This window comes from Centropristis striata, chromosome 15 (genome assembly GCF_030273125.1).
Source record: "Centropristis striata isolate RG_2023a ecotype Rhode Island chromosome 15, C.striata_1.0, whole genome shotgun sequence".
In the NCBI taxonomy this organism is placed as follows: domain Eukaryota; kingdom Metazoa; phylum Chordata; class Actinopteri; order Perciformes; family Serranidae; genus Centropristis; species Centropristis striata.
In genome coordinates, this window is record NC_081531.1 from 6,099,012 (window position 1) to 6,115,568 (window position 16,557).

The following is a 16,557-nucleotide window of genomic DNA, read 5'->3' on the forward strand; positions in this document are numbered from 1 at the left end:
CTGAACAAGACATTTAATGAACAAAACATTCAAATAAACTGTCATTAAGTGAAAATACAGTGAAAGTGTCAAAGTTATGAGACCAAACCGCTAAACGTCCTTTTTTATATCTGTATAACGTGATATATAACTTTATTGACATGTTGCCGTGGATACGCATTGTTCTGCTTCTCTCCTGATGACGGCTCGCCTTGTTAGTGACCTGTCAATCAAAGGTAGCCCCGCCCCAAATCATACGATTCTTTATCTTCTATTTTCTTCTAAATGGGGCCATTATTTACACTATTAACACCAAATTGTCTTGAAGAACTAGTCTTTTTACTAGTGATTGAGACCATAGTGTTGTCCTAAAAATTTTTCTGAGGTAATAAATCAAGTGAGAAGTTTTCTCATTTTGCATTGAAATGAATGGACAGAAATGTTTTTGCAGCCAAACTTAGCACCTGCTGGAATTTTCGGTAGAATGCAGCTTAAGGCACTTCCTGGTTTGCCTCCATGCTCAGACATTTTTAAATGTGTTATGGAATTAGACCATATCGCATATATCGATACAGTTCAAATTTGCACAGACTTACATAAAATCACTTACAGTATTAAAATTCAGGGAAAAAAAATTATATAATATTTGATGCTTGTGACTAGGACTGGTGTTGATTTAAAAAAAAACAACAACTATGAAATGAGAAAATATTAATGTAGAATATTTCTAACGCTTGTTTTTGGAAAGCACCTGTTTTTTTATTTTATTTAAATGTGCACTTTATGGAGCCTTTATGATTTATGATTTTTAAAAAAGGTACTCCTGTTATACAGAATTTATGTTCACTTAAATAAACAGTTTCAATAAAACTACTTCTGACATGTCATATCTGACTTTGACTGATTTGCTCTCATTTTGAGATAAAAATATCAGGATATATATTGTATATCGATATTCATCCAAAATTTATCAGGATATGACTTTTGGTCCATATCGCCCAGCCCTAATTCTTAATTAAAATCTTAAAAAATGAAATTATTCTCAATAAAATGTTATTAATCCCATCCCTAATCAATAACAATGTTAGTCTCAGTCTCAGTTACTGTTATGCAAGCAAAGAAAAAAACACCATCAGGCAAAACGTTTGTTTATTTGGCCTAAAAGGGCCATAAATAAAATTTTATTCTCTCGATTTATTAACAAGCCACAGGAAGTCCGTGGCCGTCTACCACAGCACTTAAAACATCTCAATCTGGAGCAGTCCACGAAGACATGAGACCCGTTTGAGATACTCTGAGCCGCTGATAAATCTGAAGGCTCTCTTCTTCTTCTTTTACTTCCTTAGAAAAATAAAACAAAACGTGGTAATACTGTACCAAACTGGAGGCAGAGCAGCAGAGAAGGGTGCTTTAGAAAGGGCTATGAGTGCGGCTTGGGGAAGCTTGAATCAAACAGCAACAACAACAATAATAAACTATGAAAAACCCTCAAACGTGTTTTTTTTTCGTGTGTGTTTTGCGAAGCTGAAGCAGGATGTGCTCGGCTTTCAACCACTGCATGATTGCCACTTGTTCCATTAACTTCTCCTCTCGTTTCATTTCATCCCTCCCTCCCAACAGTCCTCCTTCCTCTGTTGTGTTCTGCTTTAAAATAAAAATGAAATAATATTTATCATGATAAAAACCTATAGCAGCAAAAAGAGTAACAGAGGAATAACAGCTAGAAGCGAGAGACCCCTCGATTTATAAGGAAGGCATGTATACAGAGAGGTCCATGGATGTCTGCCAGGGTCGGCCTGCCATGAGGGGGGGTCGGGTGGGGTTTTAGTGGGTGGGGGTCCCCTCTGAGCTCATCTCCCGTGGGTGGGCACCCTGCCCAGGGCGGCCATGACGCGGCTGAAGCGTTCGCTCAGCTCCAGGGTGGAGTAGGAGGGCAGCTTGGGGGGGTCGTGGAAGCTTTTGATCTCCGTCGAGCAGTCCAGTAACTTGGGGAGGAAGTCGGTCAGCTTCTCCTGGAGGTTGGCTGTGAGAAGAAGAAACAGGAGAAATACAGACGGAGAGTTAATTAAAAATAAAACTGGGAGGGCATCGCATCACAATTTGGTACAAAAAGCGTTCTGAAGGAAAAAATTACAGCTGCAAACAATTATTCCATTAATCGAACAATAATCGATTATTGAATAATAATCGATCATTGAACAATAATAGATTTATTTAATTTTAATTTATTTTTTATTTTTTTATTTTAATTGTTGACATATAATTGAAATGTCCTTTAAGTCTGTTACATGTCGGCCTATTCCTAGATTACACTATCCTGGCTAACGCCAGACTATATTACAAATGAGATATAGTCTGGGTACCACCAATTCATTTTTCCGTAGAGGAGGCGTGGTTTACGATCCTCCGGAGCCGTTTATTGGGCGCTACGAATGTCTATCATAAGCGTCTTTATGGAGCTCTTAGCCAATTGTATCAGTTATACCAGATGACGTATGTAGAGCGACAGAAATTGATGTTTACATAGTCAGACTAGCCCATCTCTACTTTGAGACTAAAATGCTCAATTCTGCTTCTGCAACGTTTTTCTGCAGCATGTTCTGGTTATGGCTGGGGGTCTCTCGGCGGCTCCGCTGTCCCCCGGCTCGTAGCGAGATCACCGTGGTTACAGCAGCGAGCGGTAGCGGGGCTAGTTGGTGGAAATCCTGTTTTTGGCAAGGCTAAAACATCCTTTTTGGTGGTGAAACAGGAGTGTAAAGCCAAACGTTGTTCTTTTAAAATCAACTTTGGCTCTAAACTATCAAGAACACTGTCTACAGCTAGATCCAAAGAGAGCTTCGTGTCTGCTGCAGCCATGTTGGATCCGTAAGAAAACTACAAAACTACAAGCTTCCGTCTGTTGAATAGTACGCGTCATCGTCTTGCCGTCCCTCCCCGTTCTGTGATTGGAATCAACAAAAAGCAGCGCCTTGCAGTTCAAAACGAAATCAAGCGCGCAAGGCAGCATGGGTATACCCAGGCTAAGATTACACTACAATGTACTCTTAGTAAATCACGGAGGCAGTTGTTGTATTTGATACTACTTCATTAATCACTATGAACATATTATTTAAGTAACAAAGTTACTGAAACCATGTCCTTACTATTATTACTTTTCCACCAGGCCTCTGAGAGACAGAATGGATCCTCTTACTCCCTGATCACGTCTTAATTAGACAATATAGGCTCCCTAGGTCCACAATTGTTGTTCTGGCAAGTGATCTTAAGTTAAAAACTTCCTAAGTGAGAAAAACTAAGAACATACAACAATTCTTAAGAAAAAAAAATGGTGAATAGCATTTAAGAACATTCTAACGAAAATCTTTTTTTTTCTTAAGAATTTAAGTTTTTAGTTTTATCTTAGAACACTTTTGTGAATCCGGCCTCAGATTCCTAAACCAACAGATCACAGGGCAAATATTTTCAAAGGGATATCACAAGCGGTTTGAAAGCATGTTCCACAAGAGAAACAGATTGTAGAACTAATGAATCTGGGTCTGGGTGATAATACTCAGCTCTTTCCTGAACAAAGGCCAGGAACTGTGAGAGCAGGCTCTCTGTGGACTGATACTGGAACACACTGATAACAAGCTGAATCCTCTTCAATCCCGTTTCTCTTCCAAGAAATTATTTTCAGGAGGATTCTCTGAACAGTTCTCAGTACAATCTTCTGACAGTGATACGTGGTTTGTAGAGCTGCAACAACTTTAGTTCACAATGACAGAAAACACAGAAAACTGTAAAGTGACTCACGGTTTTGTCAATAGACTCATCGACTTATTGTTTCAGAAATAGGCTTTAAATCTATTTGTGCCGTTTCTGGAGAAGAAAAAAAAAGCTGGAAACTGCTGATGTGGTGATATACTGACAGGTGGCAACACTTTACTCTGAAGGAAGACTTCATCTGTGTTCTTCTCCAAGTTTTTGAAATGTAAACACACTCAGCTCAGAGACGTAGATTACCATGGTGATCTGTCAATGCTAGCGCTAGCTGAGTCAATGTTAACTCTGCTCAGTCACACCATAGGGCTGTTTCCATTACAGCCTGATATCCGGAATGAGACGGGTCTCACTCGCCGAAACGCCACTAATTTGTATACAAGCCGTCCGGAGTGGACTTTTGACGGGACTTTTTTTATCCCTGTAGAAGAGCAGGGCCGTTTTTCTCCCCTGAAAAAGCCTGGTAACTGATTAGATAGAACGTTAAGCAGGATGTGACATAGTACTCGACGCCACAACAACACGCAAAAGTAAAAGCCGGCAAAGCAGTGTTGCCAACTTAGCGACTTTGTTGCTATATTTAGCGACTATTTTTCAAAAAGCGCCTTTTTCTGGTGTTATTGAAGACTTTTGGAGACTCTTACTCTTCTTAACGAGCTGCGGGGGCCGGCGGCTCGTTAAGAAGAGTAAGAACGAGTCGAAGCGGCACATTCCTCCTGCAGCAGTCTCTCCCAGCTGCAGTCACAGAGCCGGAGGGGACGCTAACCCCTTAGTGACCAGTCTGCTAATTGCTAATAGAATTGAGAGGGCGTGGCCTGAGAATTTCCCTGTGGCCACTCTTCCCCCTAAAGGAAACACGGCTAATAAACAAACAAACAACTGTATGGTAAGATGCTGTTTTGTGTCAACGAAGTCTTGTGGCTTTCATAAAAGCATAGATACAGGTACATCTCAATACATTAGAATATTGAGTCATATAGATGGACATACTTTTCAGAGGTCAACATTTCCATATTAAACATACTTTTTAAAATTGGTCTTTTCTAATATTCACATTTTTTGAGACACTGTATTTTAGGTCTTCATTAAATGTAAGCCATAATCATTATAAATAGAAGAAATTAAATAAATGAAGACATGCAATGTTTGATTCTGTGTGTAATGGATCTATATAATGTGTTATTTCACCTTTTTGAATTGAATTGCTGACATAAACACAGCAGTACACATCACTCTCTTCAAAACCACCAGACTCCTTTGTCAAAAACACTAATTTTACCTCTTAGAACACAGGAAATGTTGCTCCCGAGGCCTCACTCTGTTATTTTGTTTGTTATAATGTATTGAATGTTTGTGCTTATAAATGCTAAACTGTGGAAATTAAAGTGCTACCAACTCATCTTGTGATCTTGTACGTCAGAGTTTGGTGGCTCTGACTTTCACTGATAAAGCAAGGATTTCTGGGAATCACATCAATCAATAAAAATGTAATCATTTCTGTGTTTTTCCTAGGAAAATAAACAAGATTTAGATTTAGAGATTTCCCAGGATGAGTAGATAGTAAGTGCTGCACAAACACGGCGTTTGAACAAAGCAGTGGCCTAGTTGTGCTGATCTTTGACAGGCTGGTGTACTAGTGACCCAGGACTTCAACTCTCCAGAAATATCTAATAATAAGTGTGTGTGTGTGCTGCTCCTCCCTCAGGGACTCACACTCCATCTCTTGGCCCAGGTAGGAGCACCAGCGGTTCCTCATGTCCTCCACCGCCAGCATGTCCCTCTCAGTGTCGTGGATGAGCAGCAGGGGGATGCAGGGCACCACCAGCTCGTTCATGATGCCCAGACCCGTGGTCACCTCCGGTTCTTCTCCCGACTCGAACATGGCAGCCGCTTGCTCGTTTAATTTCTATGGGGGGAGAACAGGATGAGTGTTTAAAGCAGGGGTCTCAAACTCTAATTACCTGGAGGCAGTATCAAAATGACCAAAAGAAAGACAAAAAATTACAGAAAAAAACCTTAATTACTTTAAAATAAGATACAAAATGACTAAAAAAGACACAAAATTACCAAAAAAACAACAAAATGATGTATGAAAATGAAATGAAATGAAATGTATCTAAAATCGGACACATCTGCAATGTCGCACTTTCCAGTGTTTTTGCGGTAATTTAGAATCAAATCGCCACCACCAGTGTAGGTAGAATTGATTGATACATATTTAACAATCTACATGTGAAATTTCATTAATGTACATGGAGATTTACATGTCTAATTACAACACTAAAGTAAATCTGATGAGAGAAAGCAGTAAAAAACGCTCAGGCGACGATCTTAAAGTACATCTGTATTTTATTGTGAAGGGCAGAAGGGTGTGTTGATAACGATGGTTGATAACGGTGATATTTATTTGGCTTACCCGGAAACATTTAATTTCCCCGGAAGAACTCAGTAGCCTCCATTGTTTTATAGTTTTATTGTTTTACAGTGAGGAGATCCAAGTGTCCGATTTGAGATACAGTTAGCTCACGGCTAATTCACCGACGTTAGCATCCTTTAACCGACTGGTAAACCAAAGCCTAACGTACACAGTTAAAATAACATACGATTAAAAAGATAAGTAGTTAGACTTTAGTTTCACACCATTTCATTAATTGGAAGCATAACATGATCATCTATACTAGCAGTTAATGTGAAATTTTGATAGAATCTTAGTCGAACGGTGTCCAATTTGGGATACAGTTAGCTCACGGCTAATTCACTGGCGTTAGCATCCTTTAGCCGACTCTGCTAAACCTGAGGCTAACGTACACAGTTTATACAATACACCGTTCAAAAGATAAGAAGTTAAACTCTCGTTTCACACCATTTAATTAATTGGAAGCATAACATGATCATCTACATCAGTAGTCAATGTGAAATTTTGATAGAATGCAAGTCGAATGGTGTCCAATTTGGGATACAGTTAGCTCACAGCTAATTCACTGGCGTTAGCATCCTTTAACCTACTCTGGTAAACCCGAGGCTAACATACACGGTTAAAACAATATACGGTTCAAAAGTTAAGAAGTTAGACTTTAGTTTCACACCATTTAATTAATTGTAAGCATAACATGATCATCTACATCAGTAGTCAATGTGAAATTTTGATAGAATGCTAGTCGAATGGTGTCCAATTTGGGATACAGTTAGCTCACAGCTAATTCACTGGCGTTAGCATCCTTTAGCCTACTCAAGTAAACCCGAGGCTAACGTCCACGGTTCAAACAATATATGGTTCAAAAGATAAGAAGTTAGACTTTAGTTTCACACCATTTAATTAAATGGAAGCATAACATGATCATCTATACTAGTAGTTAATGTGAAATTTTGATGGAATCTTAGTCGAACGGTGTCCGATTTGGGATACAGTTACGCTAGTAACTAGTGTCCTAACTGACATTGGGTTCTGGGTCTGCAGGTCTGTACTGTTCAGTAGGTCAGCACTGTGCAAAATGAGTACTTTGAGAGGACACCCCTATTAAATTAAATGTGTCTCCGCCTGGAAACTATTAACTGCACAAGATAAGCAAAATGTGCTGAGGTTTGCACTGCACACAAGCTGACTGGTGTGTACTTATTTTGATCTTAACCACGATCTTTTCCTAAATTCACACAAGCAGTTGTTGTGTCCTGCACTCTGCACTGAGGTTACCTTTCATAGGGAGAGTTTTTCCCTCTCAGGCTAAAAGCGACTGTAAATCCACATTTCAAAGCTGATATTGAAACTTTTTTCTTGGCTCTGTTTGAATCTCTGTCACCTTTTTCTCCCCTGATGAGTTTGCATCTCTGCCTAACATTACACAAGAAAGTAATGAAGGCTAAACAGTTAATTCAATCTCCATGCAATATTCTTTTCATGCGAGCCAACAGTGTTTCTTATTAAATTAAGTGTTTCTTTTGACTGCACCCCCATGGATTATGGTGGGAGGATCCAAACCTGGATCTTCAACTTTTTAGTTCTGAGTCTCACCAAAAAGGCTTGAGAACCACTGCTGTAACTTAATTAGACTTTATGATCATTTCCCAATAATGTAACAGGGTGCAAACTTTATTACATTTTCAGGAAATTATTACATTATTGGGTGCTGCAATGCCACAGACATCATTAATATCACACAATATGCTTTTTGGGTCATTTTGTGTCGTTTTAAAGAAATTTAGTGTTTTTTCAGTCATTTTGTGTATTTTTTTGTAATTTTGTGTCTTATCAATAATTGTGTCTTTTTTAATAATTTTGTGTCTTTTTTGGTAATTCTGTATCTTTTTTTGGTCATTTTGTTTCTTTTTTTAAGTAATTTAGTGTTTTTTTTTCAGTCATTTTGTGTCTCTTTTTGTAATTTTGTGTCTTTTATCAATAATTGTGTCTTTTTCAATAATTGTGTGTATTTTTTTGGTCATTTTGTGTCTTTTTAAGTAATTTAATCTCCATGCAATATTCTTTTCATGCGAGCCAACAGTGTTTCTAATTAAATTAAGTGTTTCTTTAGACTGCACCACCATGGATTATGGTGGGAGGATCCAAATCTGGATTTTCAACTTTTAAAGAGCCAAAAAGGTTTGAGAACCACTGCTCTAACTTAATTATCATTCTGGGTACTTTATGATCATTTCACAAGGGGTGCAAACTTTATTACATTTTCAGGAAATTATAACATTATTGGGTGCTGTAATGCCACAGACATCATTAATATCACACCGTATGCTTTTTTGGGTCATTTTGGGTCATTTTGTATATTTTTGGGGTCATTTTGTATATTTTCTGGGAAATCTGTGTTTTTTTTTTGGTAATTTAGTGTCTTTTTAAAAGTAATTTAGTATTTTTTCAGTCATTTTGTGTCTTTTTTGGTCATTTTGTGTCTTTTTAAAAGTAATTTTGTGTCTTTTTTCAATAACTGTGTGTCTTTCTTAATAATTTTGTGTCTTTTTCGGTAATTCTGTTTCTTTTTTTGGTCATTTTGTGCCTTTTAAAGTAATTCAATCTCCATGCAATATTCTTTTCATGCGACCCAACAGTGTTTCTTTTGACTGCACCCCCATGGATTATGGGGGTGCAACTTTTTTTCCCAACTTTTTAGCTCTAACTTAATTATAATTTCTGGGTACTTTATGACCATTTCCCAATAATGTAAGAGGGTGCAAACTTTATTACATTTTCAGGAAATTATAACATTACTGGGTGCTGTAATGCCACAGACATCATTAACATACAGCCAGTGGAAGCTAACTGGGTTCTTGCTGCTTGTGGATACAAGCTTTTCTTCCTTCTCTTGGCCTGAACCTCCTTCGCTGTCACAGACAAACTCACTGACCTCCTCCTCTCTGAGGAAACGACCCGTTTCTCAAAGCCAAAGTTTGGAATCGGAGGGGAAACTGCGAGGCTGGATTTGTGAAAACATCCAAGTACATTAACTGTGTCAATGTTAGCAGTGTTTTCAATTAAAACAAGAGCTGAAGGTAAACAGCTGAGCGGACGGAGCCAGAGGTTCTGGCCAGAGATCTGAGATGAGCGACGGGGCCGTGCGGAGCTGAGGTTTGAGGTTAGCTGAGGACACGCTTGTGTCTCATGGTAATGTGTTTACACTCGCTGGCCCTCCTGCTTCCTATTCCCACTCCAGTGATTACATTAGGAGCACAATGCTGGTGTAAGGTTACTGAGTGCAGCAGCGAGAGGCCTGCTAAAGACCGCTACGAGGCTGATCGGACCAAAATACCCTCAGCCCTAACCAATAATACCAGAGCACAGCCTGCCTGCCTGCCTGCAGCTTGGTGGGGGTGAAATGAAAAGGGGCTCACATCACAACGCTGAAAGGATTTTCATCTGGCAGTATCAGATGAAAAACCCTCTGTAGGATCTTTTGTGGGCTGCGAGCAAGCCAAAGCAATATCTCAGCGAAAGCAATATGATTATTGTACCGCAGAGCTCGGTACTGAAGGGGAAATGTCTGGCTGTGTTAGTTTTGCTGAGTCACATGAGCGGAGGAAGTTTGATACAGAGGAAAAGGGAGTGACAAAGAAGAGAAGAGACGGGGATCACAGGGAGAGATGCAGAACAGAACACACCCTGTGCAGACCAAACAACCTCTTTCTAATCACTTTGTTTAACCCTCTGGAGTCCATTAAAGCACCTTCACATGACTTCTTCATGACGTGAAGACATAAAAATGAAGCAATGTTGAGTCTTGCCATTAGCTTTCCTCTAAAATTCTGGCTTGAAACTCCATTTTTGATGATATTCGGCCAAGTAAAACCAGAGATAATGTCAAATAGATTTAGTATAACAATATAGAACTAGATGTTATCCTCATTTGACCCGTTATATGTTATATTGCAGGCACTCTGGTGGATTGACAAAAGTTAAAAACCTTTTATTTTACATGGGTGACATCTAAAAACATGGTGTTTTTACATCTAAAAACATGGTGTTTTTACATCTAAAACATGATGTTTTTACATTTAAAACATGGTGTTTTTACATCTAAAACATGGTGTTTTTACATCTAAAAACATGGTGTTTTTACATCTAAAACATGGTGTTTTTACATGGTGTTTTCTGTTCTCCCATGGTGTTTTTAGATTTAAAAACATGGTGTTTTTACATCTAAAACATGGTGTTTTTACATGGTGTTTTCTGTTCTCCCATGGTGTTTTTAGATTTAAAAACATGGTGTTTTTACATCTAAAACGTGGTGTTTTTACATCTAAAACATGGTGTTTTTACATCTAAAAACATGGTGTTTTTACATCTAAAAACATGGTGTTTTTACATCTAAAAACATGGTGTTTTTACATCTAAAACGTGGTGTTTTTTAGATGTAACCCATGTAAAATAAAGGCTTTTTAACTTTTGTCAATCCACCAGAGTGCCTGCATTTTCTTCTTTTGATTCAAAATTCTGTGTTTTGAAACACAACTTTTCAACATCAGATTTTATGTTTCCTTAGTTTCTTTTGGGTACAAAATTTTGTACAAGTCAAAGTTACAAATGAATTATCAGGACCTATAGGTGAGGTTGCCCTGAAAAAAACTGATACCAACATGGCGTGGTGAAGAGTTTTTAACTGATTTTTTAACGGGCATAATGGCCCAAGATTTCAGAGGCTTGAATGAAAAAATATGACGTATACTAGTTATAATTATTCTTAGGTTTCTTTTTTCAGACAAAGGAAAGTAGGAGATGTTCTTTACCTTACATGTTTTGACTGAAAAACCTCTGGCGAAGACTAAAGTTGTCAGTCGAAACATGTAAGGTAAAGAACATCTCCTACATTCCCTTGTCTGAAAACAGAAACCTAAAAATAATATTCAGAGTAGACAAACTTGAACTTGAACTTGCTAGAAGTACTACACTAGGAATTAGGGCTGGGCGATATGGCCCTAAAAGAATATCATGATATTTCAGGCTATTTTTGCGATAACGATATTCTTGACGATATTACGAAATACTTAAAAAGATATAGAAAATATGTTTTTTTTAGTCTGTATAAATAAATAAAAATCTAAAATGTAGTGTGAAGTGCAAATCTCAACAGTGGCAAAGTAAAAAAAAAATGTATGAGAAAATAATGAAAAATAACCATTTAGGGGTTCCGGGGGCATATTTTAATGACATTTTGTAAAGGAGAATAAAGGTTCTTGTATGTTTTATTTAAGGCATCTTATTTTGACAGTCTTCTTGTAAGTTCTATGGTGGATTCTGTTAACACACTGTGCTCTTATTTTGAAAGCTGCATGTGTTAAGCCTTACGCCACTACATGAAGAAGTAGGAATGTTGCCAATATCATGATATGCATTTTTTTTAACCATGAAAAAAATATACCGATATTATCGTGAATGATACGATATGGCACACCCCTACTAGGAATAAATGCATCCACCGATTTCAATTGACAAGAAATAAATCAGTGTGTGAGTTTCTCACCAGCAAACACTCTCGGCGGTAATGACCCAGCAGCTCGTCGTCGTGTCCTCTGTACAGCCCTTTGGACAGAAGCTCCTTGTTGTACTGGTACGAGTAGATGAGATACATCAGAGCCTCCATGTAACTGGAAAGAAGAAGACATAAACAGATGTTGCATTGAGATTAAACAGTATCAAAGCTGCACTGACAACCTATTAGGAAAAGCATTTCAAGGAAGAAGAAATAAACTTGATGAACTCGCTGCACAACTCCAAAGCTGGAAGCTGCACAGCCTGTTAGCTGCTGCCCCCTGCAGGTGGCTGCAGGAACTGACATCTAAGGAAGATTAAATATCTTAGATCAAGGGGATATATGCTTATTTTTTGTCTGATACGATAGTTTTTCTTCGTAAGATTTTTCTTAATTTGAGACCGTTTCACTTGTTTGGTATAAAGATTCCAAGATTTCAAGAAATTTAAGAAAAATATTCTACATGCAGGTAAAAATCTTTGTAGATGTATCAAGAAAAGTTCACTAGTTTTATGCATACCATTATGTCAAGATGATGGTTTTAGCATTTACTTATTATTAATTCAAGAATATTTTTCAACATATTGAGAAAATAGGTTACTTGTGTTTCATTAGAACCAAGAAAAATGCACTTATTAGTTAGATATAGTTTGCTCCATTGGCAGATAATTTAGCTATTTTTAAGCAAAATAACAGCTAATTTTTGCACTTTTTTCCCTTGTTTTTAAGAGCTGACTTTTTGCAATGTGATATTTTTTATATTCATAGGAAATTAACTGAAAATGCATATATTGTACAACACTAAACTTATATGGGTTTAGGATTGTCAAAAGTATCGATACTCATTTTCAAAAGTATCGAGTATCTGAAGCTTGTTACCATAGTTGCAGTTTCTTTTTGCACGACTGTTTTTTATTATAAATATTCAACCTGTGGTTCTGTTTATTTTTACATGTTGCATTTTTCTTGTTAACAAAAATATTTCTGTTAAATTTTGGGGTCTTTGTTTTTATCCTTGTGGTATCGAAAATGGTATCGAGTATCGAATATTTTCCTGAGTATCGGTATCGAGTTGAAAATGTTAGTATCGTGACAACCTTAGATGGGTTAGAGCTCTAACAAAGCACTTAGAGAGTGAGTTGAATGTTTTTATGTATTGTATATGATGAGGAGTAAAAGGAAAGGTGTCTCCGTACTTTGTCTTCTGGAAGAGCTCCAGGCCAGACATCATGAAGATGGTCGTCTCGCGGAAATTCCTGTAGGCCTGATGCCACATCTGATGAACAGAAAGAGAAGTTACTGCAGGCAAGATCACTCAAGTTAAAATACAAAAAAAGTAACATTGACCGGCAAATACGAGGATTTAATGATGAACAATGTGTCACTATGTACAACAAGCCTGATTCCAAAAAAGTTGGGACGCTGTGTATAAAATGGAAATAAAACAGAATGTGACAAGTCCTTTGTGACAAATATTCAATTAACAACTCTACAAACACATTATATTTAATATTCTACCAATCAACTTCATGGACTTAAAACAAAATAAATATCATGGAAAAAAATATTAGACCACCCTTGTTTTCTATAATATCTTGTTTATTTTAATGCCTGGTACAACTAAATGTACATTTTTTTGAACAAATATAATGATAACAACAAAAATAGATCATAAGAGTTTAATTTAAGAGCTGATACCTAGACATTTAACATGGTTTTCTTGATAATGATTTTGTTTATTACCATGGAAAATGTCTAATCATTTTTTGCTTGTTCTGAATTTGACCTTCGACCCCTCAGATGGCACCGCATTAAAAAACAACATGACTGTATAAAGGACATTACTAGAGGGGCTGCACATTTCAAATTGTTTTTGGAAATCATGGCAGTCTTTCCTCTGGCTCAAGAGGAAAAGGACCATCCAGATTGTTACCAGCACAAGGTCCAAAAGCCAGCATCTGTGATGGTACGGGTGGGTGTTAGTTCCCAAGGCATCATGGGTAACTGTCACATCTGTGAAGGCACCATTGAAGCTGAAAGCTACATACAGGAGGAACATATGCTGCCGGCCAGAAGACGTCTTTCCCAGGAACGTCTCTGCTAAAGACACATTCTGTATGTTACAACAACATGGCTTCAAAGGAAAAGAGAGCCGGTATCAGACTGGCCTGCCAGCAGCCCAGACCTGTCTAACATTAAAACATGGAGCATTTTGAAGCACAAAATATAAAACTATAGACCCCAGAGTATTAAGAGAATGAAGTCATATGTATATATAAGCAAGAAGCAAGAAGTTGCAGACGTTGTAGTGTGGCATGAAATGTACGAATATAAACTTCCTACGGGCACTGCACTAGTAGGAAAGAATTTTGATTTCAAAACTAGTGACCTCAGTTCCTAGTGTTGTTAAAGAAAAGCTGATGCTTGAGTAGTAAACATGCCCCTGTCCCAAATTTTTTGGAACGTGTTACAGTCATCAAATTCAAAAATTGATGTTGGCAATAAAAGATTAAATCAAATTAATAGAGTAAAATGTATTAATTTGAACATGAATTCTATCATTTTGTACAGTTTTTTTATGAGACAGTGTTTCCCCTACATTCGACTTTTCAGACCCCCCTAGCGACTATTTTGTTTTTAAAAAACGACTGGCGACAAATCCAGCGACTTTTTCTGGTGTTATTGGAGACTTTTGGAGACTCATTCTTACTCTTCTTAACGAGCTGCTGGCCCCAGCGGCTCGTTAAGAAGAGTAAGAATGAGTCGAAGCGGCACAGTCCTCCCCCGCAGCAGTCTCTCCCAGCTGCAGTCACAGAGCCGGAGGGGATGTTAACCCCTTAGCGTCCAGTTTTATTTACATAAAACTTTCGGAGACTCGTTCTTACTCTTCTTAACGAGCTGCGGGGGCCGGCGGCTCGTTAAGAAGAGTAAGAACGAGTGGAAGCAGCACAGTCCTCCCGCAGCAGTCTCTCCCAGCTGCAGTCACAGAGCCGGAGGGGATGTTAACCCCTTAGCGTCCAGTCAAGTTTTATTAACATTTGAATAACATCCCAACTTTTGTGGAATCAGGGCTTGTACGTCACAACAAATGAACAATGTACAACACTGCATTAAATGCAACATAAAATAACTAAAATCTACCATTTTAAGACAAATAACTCCCAGAAAACACCAGTGCTGACCTCATATTCGTCCATGTTGACCTCCTCAGGCTTGATTAGGTCCAGTTTGGCACGTGCCACATTCATAATGCTCTTACATCTGTGGGGAGACGGGGAGAGGAAGCGGCGTTAGCGGTGAGATGATGAGTCACTGTGAGGTACTCCAGGAGATGAAACAGTCCACCCTGCCCCGAGGCCTTAACACGGCCTAATGAATCACTCTTTAGTGCTGAGAGGAGAAGTGAAACACTCCTCCGGAGGCTCCTATTGAGGCCACATGCACACATAAATCTAATTATCTCGCTCAAAATAGTGGAGGAGGGAGAAATCAATTTCTCACTCATGAATATGGATCGAGGCCAACAAGCGGAGTTGAAAACTTTTAAGACATAGTAAGGGGCATTATGGACCCTGATGGCATGAGCATCACACTGTTAATAGGGAGAGATTCTTGATATCTGCCAGCAGCAGTATAAAATAAAAAAAAAAAGTCATTATTGGACGTGTGTCTCCTATGATTTGTGTCTGAACAAAAGAGAGAGAGGGAATATGAGCAGGAAGGAAAGTGTCCAGATGAGACACTGTCCCAAAGTCTCTGCTGCCACCTGCTGGTCATTCTGACTAGTTGATTTTATTTAAACTTAATTCTTTAAAGCAGGGGTCATAAACTTGCGGCCCATGGGCTAATTGAGGCCCTGGTGATGATATTTTGTGGCCCTCACCTTGATATGAAAGTTTAATGTGAGTTTTATATGAATGTTGTGTGTGGAAGGCCCCTTTAATTACATTTTTGTCATTTTGGGCCTTTTTAAAATAATTTTTCTGTCTTTTTTGGGTAATTTTGGGTCTTTTTTTAAATAGTTTTGTGTCTTTTTTGGTAATTCTGTGTCTTTTTTTTCTGTAATTTTGTGTCTTTTTAAAGTAATTTAGTGTTTTTTCAGTCATTTTGTTTCTTTTTTGTAATTTTGTCTTTTTTTGGTCATTTTGTGTCTCTTTTGGTCATTTTGTGTCTTTTTTATGTAATTTAGCTTTTTTTCTGTCATTTTGTGTCTTTTTTTTGGTCGTTTTGTGTCTTTTTAAGTAATTTAGCTTTTTTCTATCATTTTGTGTCTTATTTTTTTAGTAATTTTGTGTCTTATTTTTTTAAGTAATTTTGTGTCTTTTTCTGTCATTTTGTGTCTTTTTTTTTGTCATTTTGTGTCTTTTTTTGGTCATTTTGTTCCTGCCTCCAGCGGCCCCCAGGTAATTTGAGTTTGGGACCCCTGCTTTAAAGGTGATGAAGCTCAAAATGTTGTAAATGCCAGATTGTTGTTTTTTTAAAACACAAAATTGTGGTAAATCGTAAACGCTAAGCTACCTTTCATCAAACGCCAGGTTCCTGTCAGCGAACTGTGTGAGCAGAGTCCTCTCCAGGATCTTCTTGGGCGCCTGGTTCTGGATGAAGTAGACGATGATGTGCTGTAGTCTGTAGTCGTTCTCAGGAGGCGTGTCCTCCTGGGCAAACCTCAGCAGACGAGCGTACTCCAGCTTTATGGCCTGTTAGAGAAGCAAAGAAGTGACGAGTCGTGGTTAAAAAACATGAACACGGCTACTAATTCATGTCTTCTTGAGTCAAGAACTGAAAGCTAACCTGAAAAGAATTTTACATTGCAATTAAAGGAACCTAACCTAGAATCTAACTTGATTGTTTT

At 38.0% G+C, this 16,557-nt stretch overlaps 1 protein-coding gene across 2 annotated transcripts in view; it reads right to left on the bottom strand.

Annotated features, from left to right (window-relative positions):
• Positions 1-1,123: 1,123 nt before the first annotated feature.
• The window catches only part of usp25 (ubiquitin specific peptidase 25), a 65,229-nt gene continuing 49,795 nt past the window's right edge, over positions 1,124-16,557 (bottom strand). For both annotated transcript variants that reach the window (XM_059351693.1, XM_059351694.1), the window contains 6 exons: positions 16,224-16,402; positions 14,888-14,966; positions 12,902-12,981; positions 11,697-11,820; positions 5,452-5,644; positions 1,124-2,002 (listed from right to left, as the gene is read on the bottom strand). In XM_059351693.1, the coding sequence (XP_059207676.1) occupies positions 1,830-2,002; positions 5,452-5,644; positions 11,697-11,820; positions 12,902-12,981; positions 14,888-14,966; positions 16,224-16,402 (828 nt within the window). In that variant the 3' untranslated portion in view covers positions 1,124-1,829. The remainder of the gene's footprint in view (positions 2,003-5,451; positions 5,645-11,696; positions 11,821-12,901; positions 12,982-14,887; positions 14,967-16,223; positions 16,403-16,557) is intronic.